This window comes from Bubalus kerabau, chromosome 7 (assembly GCF_029407905.1).
Source record: "Bubalus kerabau isolate K-KA32 ecotype Philippines breed swamp buffalo chromosome 7, PCC_UOA_SB_1v2, whole genome shotgun sequence".
In the NCBI taxonomy this organism is placed as follows: Eukaryota; Metazoa; Chordata; class Mammalia; order Artiodactyla; family Bovidae; genus Bubalus; species Bubalus kerabau.
In genome coordinates, this window is record NC_073630.1 from 26770776 (window position 1) to 26788470 (window position 17695).

The 17695-nt window shown below is 37.1% G+C and overlaps 1 protein-coding gene across 1 annotated transcript in view; it reads left to right on the forward strand.

Moving 5' to 3' along the window:
• Window positions 1-17695, forward strand: part of ARHGEF38 (Rho guanine nucleotide exchange factor 38) — a 150477-nt gene that overhangs the window by 93376 nt on the left and 39406 nt on the right. Inside the window, exons 4-5 of the mRNA XM_055587875.1 lie at window positions 5163-5310; window positions 12094-12111. Coding sequence (XP_055443850.1) covers window positions 5163-5310; window positions 12094-12111 — 166 coding nt within the window. The remainder of the gene's footprint in view (window positions 1-5162; window positions 5311-12093; window positions 12112-17695) is intronic.

The window sequence follows — 17695 nt, forward strand, 5'->3', positions numbered from 1 at the left end:
TCAGTCCCTTCTCCACTCTTAATCATTCCTTCAAACTCACATACAGTAGACAGAGCAGTTGTCCTTAACCACTGAAGAAACGCAGCCCAGAGTTACGTTACCGTGGAAACAGAATCTTTTTTTTTTTTTGCTGCAAGACACATCGCTTCATCTGCACTATTATGAAGCAGAATACATTGGTAGGGCTGGGAGGGGAATCAAATATTCTGCCCGCCAGTATTGTGCTTGGCCTCTGGGTGAATAGATGACTTTCAATTAGAGTGCTTAAATATCTTTTAACTTTAATCATTGTTATTAGAGGCCGAACAGAATTTTACTTGGAAAAGAGTAAAAAAATTCAACTCTGCTGTTCAGGAGAGAGCTATAAATTTTTTCAAGCTAGAACATTTTTCTTAAAGAAAATACAAGGGAATTTACAATTAATGGTTTCATTGCGTGTAAAATAAATGCCTTTGTCCTTTGTGTTTTGACTTTCTGACTTGATCCCATTGTGGATTTATGAGATTGTCCAGACCTCTTTCTTCCTTTGTCTGTACTCTAAGCTGCTTTGTAGTGAACATACATATTTACAATTTCCTCTGGCGTTGGGCTGCAGGTATTCAGGTTCACCCTTCCTGACTTACTGCCAAGCCCATCTGAGCGTTGACTCCCTAGCCCAGCCAAAGCCCTCGCTCCTATTTGCTGCCTGCTGCAGTGACTTGCAAGGCTTGCCTTTTTTTATGCCCAACACTAAATTTAGCCACTGTCCTATTTTATTCTCTCCTCTTTTAACTACTCTCTTTTCTTACTATTTGTGTTGCTAACTGTCGTGAAGGGTGAATCTACAAGACCTCCACTGGCAAGAGGATCAATTCAGTAAAATCCCAGAAATCTAATAAGAAGCCCTAATCCCTTCAGTTCCCAAAATGCTTATAGTCACTGCATTTTCTTACAAGTCCAAAAAAAACATAAAAAAAAAAAAAAAAAGTAAAACATATACACACATGCAGAGTCTAATTTTAATCATAGGGAAATCCCATAAGTGAAAAGAAAGAAACATCTTTTATTAGTTGTATGTAAATTAGGAAAATGGGCTTCCCAGGTGGCTCAGTAGTAAAGAACCTGCCTGCCAATGTAGAAGACGTAAGAGATGTGGGTTCGATCCCTGGTTCCAGAAGATCCCCTGGAAGAGGGCACAGCAACCCACTCCAGTATTCTTGCCTGGAGAATCTCATGGACAGAGGAGCCTGGTGGGCTACAGTCCATGGGGTTGCAAATCGTTGGCCATGACTGAAACGACTTAGCATGTACAAATTAGAAAATAATATAACACTTTATAATACTTTAAAATTATTAGTATCTTAGTAAAAATAAAAACAAAAACAAACAAATGGAACATAATTAAACTTAAAAGTTTTTGCACAGCAAAGGAAATCATAAACAAAATGGAAAGACAACCCTCAGAATGGGAGAAAATATTTGCAAATAAAGCAACCAACAAGGGGTAAATCTCCAGAATATACTAACAGCTCATGCAATTCAATATAAAAAAACTAATCAAAAAATGGGCAGAAGATCTAAATAGACTTTTCTCCAAAAAAAAAAAAATATACAAATGACCAAAAAGCACCTGAAAAGATGCTCAATATCACTAATTATTAGAGAAATACAAATCAAGACTACAATGAGGTATTATCTCACACTGGTCAGAATGTGCTTAGTTGCTTAGTCATGTCTGACTCTTTGAAACCCCATGGACTGAAACCCGCCAGGCTCCTCTGTCCATGGAATTTTCGAGGTAAGAATACTGGAGAGGGTTGCCATGCCCCTCCCCCAGGGGATCTTCCCAACCCGAAGATCGAACCCAAGTCTCCCTCATTGCAGGAGGATTCTTTACCATCTGAGCCATCAGAGAAGCCCTGCCACCATCAAAAATCTACAAACAATAATCCTGGAGAGGGTGTAGAGAAAAGTGTACCCTCCCACGCTGTTGGCGGCAATGTAAATTGGTACAGACACTATGGAGAACAGTATAGAGGTTTCTTAAAAAATGAAAAATAGACCTATTGTATGATCCACCAATCCTGTTCCTGGGCATATATCCAGAGAAAACCATAACTCGAAAAGATGCGTGTATGCCAATATTCATTGTAGCACTATTTACAATAGCCAAGACATGAAATTTACCTAAATGTCCATCCACAGAAGAACAGATAAAGAAGATTTGGTACATATATACAATGGAATATTACTCAACCATAAATATAAGGCCGTTTGCAGCAACATGGATGGACCTAGAGATTATTATACTAAGCGAAATAAGTCAGACAGAGAAAGAAAAATCCCACATGATATCACTTATATGTGAAATCTAATTTTAAAATGATACAAATGAACTTATTCACAAACAGAAACAGAGTCACAGATCTGGAAATTATACTTATGGCTACCAAAGGGAGAATATGATGGGAAGTCATAAATTAGAAGATTGGAATTAACATATTAACACACTACTATATATAAAATGTCTCAGTGAACTCCGGGAGTTGGTGATGGACAGGGAGGCCTGGCGTGCTGCAATTCATGGGGTCGCAAAAAGTTGGACACGACTGAGCGACTGATCTAATCTGATCTGATCTGATATATAAAATAGATAACTAACAGGTACCTACTGTATAGCACAGGGAACTCTACTCAATATTCTATAATAACCTATATGGGAAAAGAATGTGAAAAAGAATGTGTATATATATATATACCAGTCATATATGTATATAACTGATTCACTTTGCTGTACACCTGAAACTAACACAGCATTATAAATCAACTACACTTCCATAAAATTTTTTAAAAGTTGAAGACCTAGAGTTTTAATTCTCGAGACAGTAGAGCAGCATTAGAAAGCAAGTGACATATATGGAGGAACTAGTCAGTGCCAGCTGATTTTACATCCACATCTCATTTAATTCTCAAATTCATCTCAAGTGTAACTATTATCTCCATTTTACAAATGAAAGAATTAAGGCTCAAAGAATTTTTTTAAGGCATTCCTGTAGTCACCACACAATCCTAGACAATGATTTCTGATTCTGACTCCAGTGTTTCTGCCAACTGCGTCACTGTGTCCAGCATCCAGCTAAACTCTCCTATGGGGAGGGCTAAAATCTAAGGAGAAAATGAGGAGAATATGGCCTCTAATCCTGGCTCTCCACCTCCTGATAGAACTATGGAAAAACCATTTATTTGTTTTGAAGTTAGATTTGTCCATCCTTATTTAATATGGCTAAATAAGCTCCTTTCTCCTCATATGTATAAGGATTAAAGTAGCTAATGTAACCAAAATATGTTGAAAATCTAAAAGGCACTTCTATTTCTGTAGGAAGAATGCCTTTTGTTATTATAATAGACCCAGATTAGCAGGTCCATATCACTTGCAATCAGTTCAGTCCCAATCATTATCAATCCCAAATGCACAATGTTTTTGAGAGCAGATCTATTACATATTTCTTCTGTGTTTCCCAAATCACCTTAACACAATTCTGGGTTGGATAGTGGATGCATTTTTATGAGATGAAGTGACAATTAAATCAAACTATTGTCCAATATGTACTTGAGCCATCAGTGATAGATCCCATTTTATCATATATCAAAAAGGACTCCTTAAATGCCTGGACATAATTAGCCCAAGTTGCTTTATGAATAGTCATAACACTGGTTTACAGTATTATCCAACTGATTTGTAACAGGAATGATGGTCAATTCTATTATCATATAAGAGAAAATATTTTATTTTCCTCAACTTCATTGCATATGTTTCAGACAAACTCAGGAAATGTTAGTAAAATAAACAGAGAAAAATAACTGACCTAGAACCTGAAATTTCACTCTCCATACCTCTAACTAGTGGTAAAGAATCCACCTGCCATTTCAGGAGACATAAGAAATGCAGGTTTGATCGCTGGGTTGGAAAGATCCCCTGGAGGAGGGCATGGCCACTTGCTCCAGTATTCTTGCCTGGGAAATCCCATGGACAGAGGAGCCTGGCAGGCTTCAGTCCTTAGGGTCACAAAGAGTTGGACACAACTGAAGCGGCTGAGCATGCACGCACTCACTCTAACAAACTGACAATATCTGCTCCATTTTGGGCATTTGCTATCTATGTATTGTAATCTGAATGTTGCATACACTATCTCTTTAATTTTGTAATGAACCTATGAAACTGGATCTATTAATGTCTCTGCTTTATAGGTGAGGAAACAGGTTCAAAGAGTAAAAAATAACCTGTCCAAGTCATAACCTGTCCAACTCTGTTGCACGGCCTGGCCTGTACCATACAGACTGATTCTAAGTGTAGCCTTTAACTCATGTCAAAGAAAAACCCACAGTGTAAGAAAAACCCACAAAGTAAGAGTTGTGAGTTTAAATTTTATTCAAGGACTTACTGAGGACTCTAGCCCAGGAGATGACCTCTCAGTGGCTCTGAGGAAACTATGCCAAAGAGGGGGAAGAGAAGCCAATTCATACATGATTTTGGGATCTAGGAAATACATGCAATCAAGCATACGTCTTGGTAAAAGATTGCTGCCAGTCACAAAGAACAGATATTCCAAGTTAATAATTTTAGTGCTTTTCTATGAACAGCAAGATGCAAGAGTCTGGGGTCATTGAAATGCTTCCTGAGACATACACCCAACTATCAAAGGGTCTGTTTATCCAAAGCACCAAGTGCCTCATGTGGTTTTACATCTGAATTCCTCTCAGAGTGGGCAGTTACGGTGGGTGGGGACAACCCTCATAGAAGCAGGTGGTGAGGGATGCCCTTTTCCTCTGTTTACACCAGAACTTTCTACACCAGCCAAGTGCATAATCTGAGAAAACCAGCTTTCTTTTGCTGCCCATCTTCATTAAGCTCATTATCCATTATTTTATAAAAGAAAAGAGGAAAGGGATGAAAAGAGAAGAAAAGGAGGAGGGTGCAAAGAAAAAGAAAAAAAAGGGAGAAAAGAAGGTGACTCAGTGTTGTCTATTGCTCCCCCCCCCCCTCCGTCATCCCGACATAACATGGGCATAAAATGCAGCCCATCCAACTTTGTAACACTAATCAACATTGTTGCAAAACAAATACATGAAGTGCCAGTTTGGTCTGACTTGATGTCATCTTGCCTTTGTTTTGGATTTATCAGGAAAAGTATTCTTGCAGATTAAAGGGCCACTGGAAGATATTTATAAAATCTACTGCTATCACCATGATGAAGCGCATAGTGTACTGGAGTCCTATGAAAAGGAAGAGGAGCTGAAGCAACATTTGAGCCTCTGTATCCAGTCCTTAAAGTAAGGCCTTTTCAAATGATGGTTTCCATGCACTCTCAGTCGCCTAGCAGGGAACATTTTAACTGGATGTAGATGAAAGGTCTCCCATAAATCTTATGTTTTATGAGGCTTGCTGGGAGCACTACTTTGTGTTCTCTTCATGAAAAGCTGACATGCCAGAAACCCTGATTGACTTTTTTTTTTTTCCCTGCAAGGATGACTAAAAATAACACAGGAAAGATACAGGGCTCTGTAGAGATAGAAAAAATGCAATATCAAAAAATGAAATGTAGAAGAAAAGCCCTTCTTAAGGCTGTGGTTACTTGTCTGCTCCCACCTAGGTCAAGAAATAAGTGGAAGCTCGTGTGTCACCACGGTCACGGGAGCACGTGGAATAATAGAGCTAGGGGATGTCCCAGGACCCTCTGAATGCCCCCGGCTGCTCCGAGACTGGGGGGCCCGAGGGCAAAGACAAGTCAGGCCCTTTTAGAGGTAGTTTCAGGAAAATTAGTTATGCCTTCCTCGTCTCTAAATTGTTCATGGGAAGTGCTATGTAATGTACAGTGTTGTTGTTGTTTTTTTTAAATCTGGTAGAAATATTTGTTTGCTATAAAAATCTGAAAAAGGAAGTTCCCTGGTGGCCTGCTGGTTAGGATTCCAGGCTGTGGCCCAGCTTCAGTGTCTGGTAAGAGAACTGAGATGCTGCAAGCCACATATATGCCGCCCCCTCCAAAAAAAAAAATCTGAAAAAAATACATTAAAAAGCATGAATAAGATAAAAAAAAAAAAAAAACCTTACTATTCCATCTATTAATTCTTTACTAACCATGGATTAAAAACCACAGTTTGCACTTTTTCTGATCCTATTTGTATGCATAAATATGAAGATGTATTGGGTTGATTCTTATAAATGGAATTGGTATCTGGCTTTATCTACAGTTTTCAACCAAATGAAGTTTAAAGCCAAAATGTCTGCCCTACTCTACATCCTACCAAATGGTTCTATTGTGGTTTTTCACTTCTAAGGTTTATCCATTGTCAAATGGTCTTGATTAGGCTAAGAATGAACCAAACAGAGTGCTATGGTATTTAAATCAATGCACCCCAACCCGTCTGATTCTCGCCTTTCATGTACTCTCTTATAGGGGCAGAGGGTGGTCCTGATATAGTACAACTGAATTAGAGTGAAATCAGGAAGCTAAATGAAACTGCTCTGGATAATGCCTTTCCAGACTGGAACTGGGGCTGAAAATGGGTTTAAATTGGACCTGACAAATTTCTTAAAATTAACTTTATTGCCCTCTACTGGCCATTAAGTAACTGCAGTTCTTTAACCATTTTTCATGCTGTGGAAAAATAACAATTTTGAGTCACTAAATTGCAAGCATTTACATAGTACTTGTTATAGCAAGCGTTGATCTGGTTCCTGAAAATACAAAAATAAGTCAGTCTTTGACCCTGCCCACAATCAGCTCCATATGATTAGGTAATTCTTAAAGATAATATGCAATGAGTAATTTCAGTTCACCATTTCTCCATTAATTACTGTTTAGTTCAGTGTTAGCAAATCAGTTTAGGTAAGCTTTAAAGTTGAAGTTGTATCCATCTTAATAAATTCATATATTAGAAGCAACATCTAAATTTACAGGTACTTTTTCCAAAGAGGAAATAATAGTTTTATCCTCAGTGTGAAGGACGACCTTTCTTATCTTAAACTAGTGACAAGATCCAATAAATGTGTATCTTGAGTCATTTTCCTTCTTCAGTTTCCAGAAATAAAAGAGAGAGATCTTAAGAGCGAGTGAAAAGTAGCACCTCAAATCCTCACTCCAATCCCAACCCCAGGACTGGAAGTCCATGTGGGGAGAGGATGTAGTTTATTTTGGCACCTGCTTCTGACAACTGACCAGAAGTGAAGCAGTCTGTTCAGAGCGGGGTGCACAATAGCTTTTGAGTCCTAAGAGGAAGAAATGAACTCTGTCAAAATAGTCCATCAGTCAGTACAGGTCAGGATCATATCCCCTAAAAAGTAAGCTAAAGCAGAGGTGATTTGGAAACTTCCTCATTACTGAAAATTACTTTCAGACCCAGCAGCTTATTTGACGTTTTTTTCTAAAAGCCTCACGTTCTTGCCCTGGTGATATCCCAAATCTTGTATATTCTGCCCCGTTCTGATTTTAGGGAATTATTTCAGGTGTTGGAAGGTGCTAAGGTTTACAAAGCACAAAATCCAAAGGAAGTAATATTGGCAGGACTATTTCTCCAGGGAAAGAAAATAAAAATAAAATAGTTTAAGTTAGATCTATTTTCTCCAAAGTTGCCTTGCCACGAAAATAAAGTTAATGATGAATTGTACTAGTCTGCCTGAAAGCTGAGAGCAGGAGAATTATTAACATTAGTATAATACTGACCTCAAACAAGCTAAGCTTTAAATTTTGAGAAACAGGTTTTCAAACAGGTTTATAGGCCAAAGAGAGTCTGGAAAACCCCAAGGGCTTGACTTCCCTTGCCAGGTAATCAGTCAAAGCTATTACTGGGGCTCTGCCTTTTTCTTGTGGCTAAATAACAGAGCCCAAGTACACAGTTGCCAATTTCTAATAGGTTTTAGGTATGGCCTCCATTTTCTACCAGCCTGGAGGGTATTGGAATAAGTATGTTTGAAGCGGTATCCACGAAGAAGGTGGCTTCATGCCTCAGAAGTTAAAGCCACAGAGGTTGCATTTTAACCAAAATTAAAATGTTTATTGAGGGCCTAATTAATATTTATTATAAGTACTAAATAATGTTGAAAATTTTTTTTTCAAATATGTAAGCATAATTCTTGCCTCCTGGGAACATACCTTCTAGTTGGTAGATAAACAAAACTATGTGGAAAGCTTAACAATAATACAAAAGTTAATTTAAATAACATACTAGAAGCTGTCACGGTGAGGTTCAAGACTAATTTCCAAAAGGAGAGTAGAAAGATTTCCTGGTCCGGTAACCGGGAGACTTGCGCTCATAACCTTGGGCTATCCTTTGAAGCCCAGTATCTTTCAAATGAACACATAATATTTGTATCCAGAAAATAATTTTGACTCCCCTTGAAAGGTCAGGGCAGTGTTTCTTGCTGTGTGAGTCCTCCTGCATCAGACCCGAGAGGGATGCGTATTAAAGGAGCAGGTGCCTATGCTCTGCTCCAGACCAGAAAAATTAGGATTGCTGGGCATCCAGGCCATGAACCTGTGCTTTAACAAGCTCCCTTGGGTAATCATGCATACACACTCAAATTAAGGCCTACTTAAAAAAAAAGACCTACTTTAGGAGGAGAAAGCATGCCCACGGTACCCATTTCCTGCTTTCCCTGAAGCTGTTTCCATGACTGTAGATACAATCTAAGCAGTAATTTCAGGATTTGGAGACGTTAAGAAAGAAAAGGTTAAAACAATCCAGAAGCACAATCCCACATCTTTGTCTATAGCCCATAAATTGGAAATCTGCAAGTTTTTAATTTATTCAACAATAAGTATTTACGGAGTCATATTAGTGACCTCTAAGATTACATGAAATATTGATTTAATACAGTTTCTAAATTTACGCAAGTTATTTGCTAAGGATCTAGTTCCTTAGCCTCTTTGGAGTTATTTAAGGTTTCTGATCTGTGTGAGGAAAATGAAAAATAGAACAGCTATGAATGCAAGTGTAGCTATAATTAGAATAGGCTGTCTGTAGCCTCCTTTGTCTGTTTTTCTAGTTATAAATACCACCAAGTCTCTGATGCCTTTCAGAGGCCCTAGAGACTTATTTGTAATAGGATAAGAATGAAGGAACTTTTCCAAGTTTTTTGAGAGGTAGCAGGAAGATGCATTTCTAGTTTCATGTCTAGTTATTACAAATTTATCTACATTTTTCTTCTTCCTAACCAAGGTCACCATCCTCAGGAGGAAAACTTCCAAGTTGTAGCCATCTAGACACTTTAATCAGATTACTGCTATAGTTTCTCCATACAGGGAGTAGGAAGGAAGCTAAAAGCTCATGCAACACAGCATCAAAGGAATAGTTTTAAATTTGTTCACCATGTTTTATGTATCTTAATATTATTCTAATAGGGTGTTCCAAATGAAAATTAAAATCACTTTTGGAAACTCATTCATTTCCTGGTTATGTGGTATCATGTTTGAACAAAGACGGTAATCCTTAAGAAATAGCCACATAAAAACTTTTGTTAATGGTAAGTCAAATTATAATGAGCCCATGAAGGTGTAAGGTGGGGTGGTGGATATATTAAGTTACTTTACCCGCCCCAAAAGTATAAACGGACCCAACTTAACTTCCTCTTTCCTGAAGTGTCTTTGGCTGGGGTTAACTCCTGGAAATTTTTAGCCTAAAAAGATTTTTTTTTTTCTTAATGATAAACAAGTAAAAAGAAGTTGTTATAATAAAGTGCCACTGTTCCACAACTCCAGCTAGATTTCCCTGCTGGAAAATCTCAGGTTCCTTTTCATATAATGTTGTATTTACATTGTAGTAGTGAAAGTTGCTCAGCTGTGTCTGATTCTTTGTGACCCCATGGACTCTACAGTCCATGAAATTCTCCAGGCTAGAATACTGGAGTGGGTAGCCTTTCCCTTCTCCAGTGGATCTTTTCAACCCAGGGATTGAAGCCAGGTTTCCCACACTATGCAGACTGTCAGATGAGCCACCAGGGAAGCCTGCATTTATATTAAATACAGTATTTAATATATGTTATAATATGTAGGCTTTATTTCATTGAAATAAATGAAATAAAGAAAAAAATTGTCCATGTCTTCTCTAGGAGTTAAAAAGAACAATCTTTTCTTTCAACTTCAAAGTATGTGTTTTGGTTCCAAAATGATCACATTTTCACTTGTTTGTTTTCATAGAAAACTGCATTTTCATTTTTACTCAACTTCTGTCCCAAATTTTCTCATCTATGACTCACAGAGCAAAATGAGAAAGGAAATTCCTTAATAGAAGGAGATAGAAATCAGGGAAAGAATGTGAGTTTAAAGGAAAGGAATAGAAAGAAATACTGGGTAAGGGGTAGTGGTGGAGTATTTTCTTTCATTGAGATAGAAGAGTTCTTCAAACAGCAGTTAATTATTGTCTGAAATTGTAGCACCTGCTGATTTTTAAAAGTTTATAATCCTCTGTTGGATTCCCAGCTGGGAGGTTTGGGATTCAGTAAAACCTAGTTATTTCAAGATGTCTAGGAATCCATTCATCCACTATGCCAGGAGAGTGAAGAGTAATTGCCTTACATATATGTACACCATTGTTTTACACATATATAAAGTACTAGGATTAATTTTTTTAATTTATTAAGTCCATTAAAATTTGTGAAATTCAGCACAGCTGTTGAATTTTTTCTCAATCATTGAATATGAAAAGACCATCTAGTAGAATGTGATGGTGTCATAATTTTTTTTAATTTATTATTTTTAAAATGTTTATTATTATTATTCTAATTTTATTTATTTATTTGGCTGCATTGGAGCGGGATCTATAGTCACAGCATGTGGGATCTAATTCCCTGAACAGGGATCAAACCTGGACCCCCTGCACTGAGAGCACCAAGTCTCAGCCATTGGACCACCAGGGAAGTCCCCATAAAATGTTTTTGTGCTGGAAACAATCATTGTATTCCAAAAGACTGAAAAGCAGAGGTCAAGGTGATCAGTTTTAAATACAGGTTATTACTTTATTTCTCTATATCCACATGAGGCTTGTATCTCCTTTATTCTTGAAGTTTAACTTGAAAGCTTCCCATTTCCTAATTGTTTAATTAATTTGACAAGTATGTTTTGTGGTCCTACCATATGCCAGTCAGTTTTTCAGGAACTGGGGCTACAACACAGAACAAGACAAACATAAATCCTTGTCCTCGTTGGGATCTGGGAGTGGAGAGATAAACACAATAAACCAAATAAATATATTATTTTAGAAAGTGACAAAGCATTATGGGGATAAATAAACATAAGGAATGAGGATAAAGAGTACAGTGAGAGGCAGGTACAATGTTTAAAACGTCAGGCAGGGAAGGCTTCACTGGGAAGGGGCATTTGAACAAAGACCTGAAGGAGATAAGGAGGGAGTCCTACAGGTAACCAGAGGAAGGGCAGTTAGGCAAGTGCAGGGACCTCAAGGCAGGAGCCTGTCTGCCTTCTTTGCAAAGAGCAGGGAGGCCTGCAATTGCCACAGATGGGGAGTAGCTGAACGGCAGGGAACGAGGGAGAGAAGGGGAGGAGAGGCAGACTGCATTGCCTTGGGAGGACTTTGAGTGTTTTGCTTGAGTGAAATGGAAGCCACAAATGCTAGCGATGCCAATTGAAATTTTCTATGGAAATTATCTCACTGAATAGATGAATTGTCTATAATCTATCAATCTACATAAAACTTTATAGACAGAGATATTATAAATACTTGATCATAGTTTTCTGCATGCCAGTTACACTTTCCTTTGTAATCTTGTAATCCGTTTCTCCTATTACTATTAATATGTTTAATAGATTCTTATTTCATAATATAAACAAATGTTGACATTTAAATCCATTTTCAAAAGACTAACGTTTACTAACTATAGTTTAAATCAAGAGTTGCTAAGTTTATATAAAGTGTGAAACAAATATGGTAGATGCATACTAAAATAAAATTTTAGGGACATGATTATATGACTAATTCTACAAAAACATTCATGAAAATGACTTGCTATTTTACATAAGATTTTAAAATTTTTATAATGTTTGCTCATTACCTCAGATAACTGGATTTATATTAATTTACTTTTTTTCCCTTCTCTTGTAGGAACATATACATGCAACAGTAAGTACTTTTGTTTAAATAATAGCAAATATAAAAATCAGGGGAAAAGCTGATGAATATTTCTGTGCAAATTAGGATTTTTAGTTTTTATAATGATGTTCATTGCTTTTAATAAGTAAGTCAAGATTTCAAAGACATTTACCCTAAACAGTCTTGATGCATTTATTTCCAGTTTGTCTCAGCTGATTTTACATATTAGATTATTATTATCTTAACCTTATTAAACTTTTATCTTGGGGAATAATTTACTTAAATCACAAATTTGCTGGTAACAGGAACTCTTTGGGAATTGCTCATCACACATTTATTAAAGAATCTTAATGTGTCCAAAAACACTTCTTCCTAAGGAAAACATTAGTCTAAAAAATTTTAGATTAATACCATAATGTTTTTTAAGGTTATATAGATTAATGTATAAAAGATTCCTTATTCATTATAGTAAAATATTGAGTTTCTTCTGACTTGGACTCTGATTTGCAGAGAAAAAAATTATACACACAAAGGTAAATAGTGTGAAGATGAAATAATTGGACGAAAGACAACTCTACACATAGACATCACCAGATGGTCAACACCGAAATCAGATTGATTATATTCTTTGTAGCAGAAGATGGAGAAGATCTATACAGTCAGTAAAAACAAGACCAGGAGCTGACTGTGGCTCAGATCATGAACTCCTTATTGCCAAATTCAGACGTAAATTGTAGAAAGTAGGGAAAACCACTAGACCATTCAGGTATTAACTAAATCAAATCTATTATGATTATACAGTGGAATTGACAAACAGATTCAAGGGATTAGATCTGATAGACAGAGTGCCTGAAGAACTCCAGACAGAGGTTTGTGACATTGTACAGGAGCAGTAGTAATCAAGACCATCCCCAAGGAAAAGAAATGCAAAAAGGCAAAATGGTTGTCTGAGGAGGCCTTACAAATAGCCGAGAAAAGATGAGAAGTGAAAGGCAAAGTAGAAAAGGAAAGATAAGCCCATCTGAATGCAGAGTTCCAGAGAATATCAAGGAGAGATAAGAAAGCCTTCCTCAGTGATCAATGCAAAGAAATACAGGAAAAACAATAGAATGGGAAAGACTAGAGATCTCTTGAAGAAAATTAGAGATACCAAGGGACCATTTCATGCAAAGATGGGCACAATAAAGGGCGGTATGGACTTAACAGAAGCAGAAGATATTAAGAAGAGGTGGCAAGAATACACAGAAGAACTACACACAAAAAGATCTTAATGACTCATATAACCATAATGATGTGATCACTCACCTAGAGCCAGACAGCCTGGAGTGCAAAGTCAAGTGGGCCTTAGAAAACATCACTGTGAACAAAGCTAGTGGAGGTGATGGAGTTCCAGTTGAGCTATTTCAAATCCTAAAAGATGATGTTGTGAAAGTGTTGCACTCAATATGCCAGCAAATTTGGAAAACTCAGCAGTGGCCACAGGACTGGAAAAGGTCAGTTTTCATTCCAATCCCAAAGAAAGGCAATGCCAAAGAATGCTCAAACTACTGCACAATTGCACTCATCTCACATGCTAGCAAAGTAATGTTCAACATTCTCCAAGTGAGGCTTCAACAGTACATGAACCAAAAACTTCCAGATGTTCAAGCTGGATTTAGAAAAGACAGAGGAACCAGAGATCAAATTGCCAACATCCATTGCAAGAGAGTTCCAGAAAAGATCTACTTCTGCTTTATTGACTATTCCAAACCCTTTGATTGTGTGGATCACAACAAACTGTGGGAAATTCTTAAAGAGATGGGAATACCAGACCACCTTACCTGCCTCCTGAGAAATCTGTATGCAAGTCAAAAAGCAACAGCTAGAACTAGACATGGAACAACAGACTGGTTCCAAATAGGGAAAGGAGTATGTCAAGGCTGTATATTGTCACCCTGCCTATTTAACTTACATGCAAAGTACATCATGCAAAATGCCAGGCTGGATGAAGCACAAGCTGGAATCAAGATTGCCAGGAGAAACATCAATAACCTCAGATGACATCACCCTTATGGCCGAAAGTGAAGAGCAACTGAAGAGCCTCTTGATGAAAGTGAAAGAGAGTAAAAAAGCTGGCTTAAAACTCAACATTCAAAAAACGAAGATCATGGCATCCAGTCCCATTACTTCATGGAAAATAAATGGGGAAACAATGGAAACAGTGACAGGCTTTATTTTCTTGGGCTCCAAAATCACTGTGGACGGTGATTGCAGCCATGAAATTAAAAGACACTTTTTTCTTGGAAAAAAAGGGTATCACAAATCTAGACAGTATATTAAAAAGCAGAGACATTACTTTGCCAACAAAGGTCTGACTAGTCAAAGCTATGGTTTTTTTCAGTAGTCATATATAGATGTGAGAGTTGGACCATAAAGACAGCTGAGTGCCAAAGAATTGATGCTTTTGAACTGTGGTGTTGGAGAACACTCTTGAGAGTCCCTTGGACTGGAAGGAGATCCAACCAGTCAATCCTAAAGGAAATCAGTCGTGAATATTCATTGAATGGACTGAGGCCGAAGCTTCAGCTCAAATACTTTGGCCGCCTGATGTGAAGAACTACTCATTGGGAAAGACCCTGATGATGGGAAAGATTGAAGGCAGGAGGAGAAGGGGTCACATAGGATGAAATGGTTGGATGGCATCATTGACTCAAAGGACATGAGTTTGAGCAAACTCTGGGAGTTTGTGATGGACAGGGAGTCCTGGCGTGCTCCTTCCATGGGGTCGCAAAAAGTCAGACGATGATTGAGCGAGTGAACTGAACTGAGGGCAATATAGAAATTATAAAAGCAACACACACATACACCTACTTTGAAAGATGTCCATTTTCATAGAAAAAAAAGCATATCTAGCCTAATGCTGAAAGGATGATATTGACTTAAATATGAACTCAGATTTACCAGGACTTAATAAAGCACATCTGCCTTAGCATGCTCAGGAACAATCTAAAGTCCTGAGTTCCTAGTATGTTTGTGTGTTTGCTTTGTGTGTGTGTGTGTGTAGGTGTGTCTGTATGTATTCTAAACTGCTGAAAATTTACATCAACAGAATAGATTGAGAGGAGGAAAGTGAGCAATTCTTTTATTTTAATTTTCTTTCAGCCACAGACTTTATTTTTTGAATATTTGCAACTACTATTCTATACACAAATTTCAATTTCTTACAAAATTATATATCCCCTATTGTTAGATCACATCACTCTCCATTTTATGCCACACTTCCATCAAGAAGTATTTCCCCAAATCACCATGTATCTGATTGTGTGTTTTTGTTATTCAGTTGCTAAGTTTTGTCCAACTCTTTGAGATGCTATGGACCATAGCCTGCCAGGCTCCTTTGTCCAAGAGATTTTCCAGGCAAGAATACTGGAGTGGGTTGCCACTTCCTTCTCCAGAGCAATTCTTTTAATACGTTAGCATCCACAGGCTCCTACGTACAGACTACTTAAACAAACAGTACCTTGTATTGAAATGCTGCTTGAAAATTGCACTAGCTTTTGCCGCAGTCCTGCTGTGTGGGACTAGCCGACTGCATGTGCCCTTCTAGCCTGTTCTATAGCTTAAGAACTCGAAAAGAGGAAGAAGAATCACAGTGTGTAACTGGACAAACATCAAAGCCACATTTGCCTTGAGTTATTTTCCTTCCTGATTCTGTCATTCAGGTCAGGCATCACACACGCTACTACATAAAGGGGTAAAAGGCAATGTCAAGTGCTATGTAATTGTTGAGCTCCTCAGTAGCTAAGGCCAAAATGTTGCAGCTAGAGTGGCATTTATGGGATGTGGGTTTTTTAATGACTTTTTTGAAAAAAAGATCTCTTACTTACTGAAACTGAAAATGGTCTTTTTTTTTTTTTTTGCAATCTACATTTTTAAAAATACAGAAAGGCAAAGATATTATAACTTCTGAAATGTTTACTTTGAATTATAATCTTATGCAAACATCAAAGACAGTATTAAAGTGACAAGAATCATAGATTCTTCTACCAGTGTCTCCCTCAAAGCATCTGATCCAAGTACCATGTTCTAAAGCGAGAAAAATATCCCTATTATAAATTTACCTCCAGAAATAAACTTCTTTACCTTAATTATTTAGACTCTTCTATATGCTTAGAAGTAGTCTGACCAGCTATTTCTACCTTTGAATTGCAGGATTTTAATCAATCTCAAAAGTTTTATAAGTTATTTTGTTTGTTAAGGTTTTTATTTTTTAAATTATTGAAGAAACACTGCAAAACATAGAAAATCAAAATGAGGACATTAAGAACTGTTGGTTCTTATATTCCAGAGTGAACTACTTTAACATGACATGAGTCCCTCACTTTCCTGCCATTTTTTCCTCTATACAGATACATGTTGACTGAAATAGGACAGCTATATATTTCCTGTATGTCAACTTGCTACCTCTTCATCAATACATCATGGACATCTCTCTATGTCAGTAAATATAAATCCATCTTGCTGTATGACTACATAATATTCTATTTGATGTATGTACCATAATTTAGTTTACCAAACTCTTACAGATACTTGAATTTTGTCTGTCTTGCAGATGACTTTATGTGTTTATTCTTATATAAAATTTTGAACAACAGTTTATTTTCTTTTGATGAATTTCTAAAACTAGAATTTCTAGATCAAAGGGCTTTTGATACTTTATTGCCAGATAATTTAAGAGAAGTTGAACTAAGTTTTAGTCCTACTACTATGTATGAGTTGCCCATTTATCTACTACTTGCTAGCACTAGATAAAATATTTGGATCCTTAAAATTTATGGCAATATCATAGGCCAAAAACAGCATTGTGATGTTTTCATTACCATTAAAAATGATCTTGAGCATTTTTATGTGTTTAACCATTTGTATTTCACCACTAATGAGTTATCATTTTAATTGAGTATTCACTTTTTTGGAGATGTTTGTCTTTTTCTAAAATATTGATAATGGCTCTTTGCTGCTGCTGCTGCTGCTGCTGCTAAGTCGCTTCAATCGTGTCCGACTCTGCGACCCCACAGACGGCAGCCCACCAGGCTTCCCCATCCCTGGGATTCTCCAGGCAAGAACACTGGAGTGGGTTGTTATTTCCTTCTCCAATGCATGAAAGTGAAAAGTGAAAGTGAAGTCACTCAGTCGTATCTGACTCTTAGCGACCCCATGGACTGCAGCCCACCAGGTTCCTCCATCCATGGGATTTTCCAGGCAAGAGTACTGGAGTGGGGTGCCATTGCCTTCTCCAATGGCTCTTTAGTGAGTGTATTATCCATTTTTCTATCTTATGTACTGTAAATAATTTTCCTTCTTATTACTTGACTTTTAACATAGTATATAGTTGCTTCCGTTTATGCTTTTATCTGTACAGTTTTACAGAGCTAAATTTTAAAATACATTGATCATGTTTTTCTACTGTAGCTTTTGGATTTTGTATCTCACTTAGAAACTCCAAGTTTGTTTTTAAACCGTAATCCCATGTTTTTACCAAAGGTCTTGTATAGTTTCATTTTTAACATTTAAATTTTTGATCTGGAAATTATTTTGCTGTAATGAATTAATTTTTATTTTTCTATATGGTTAGCTA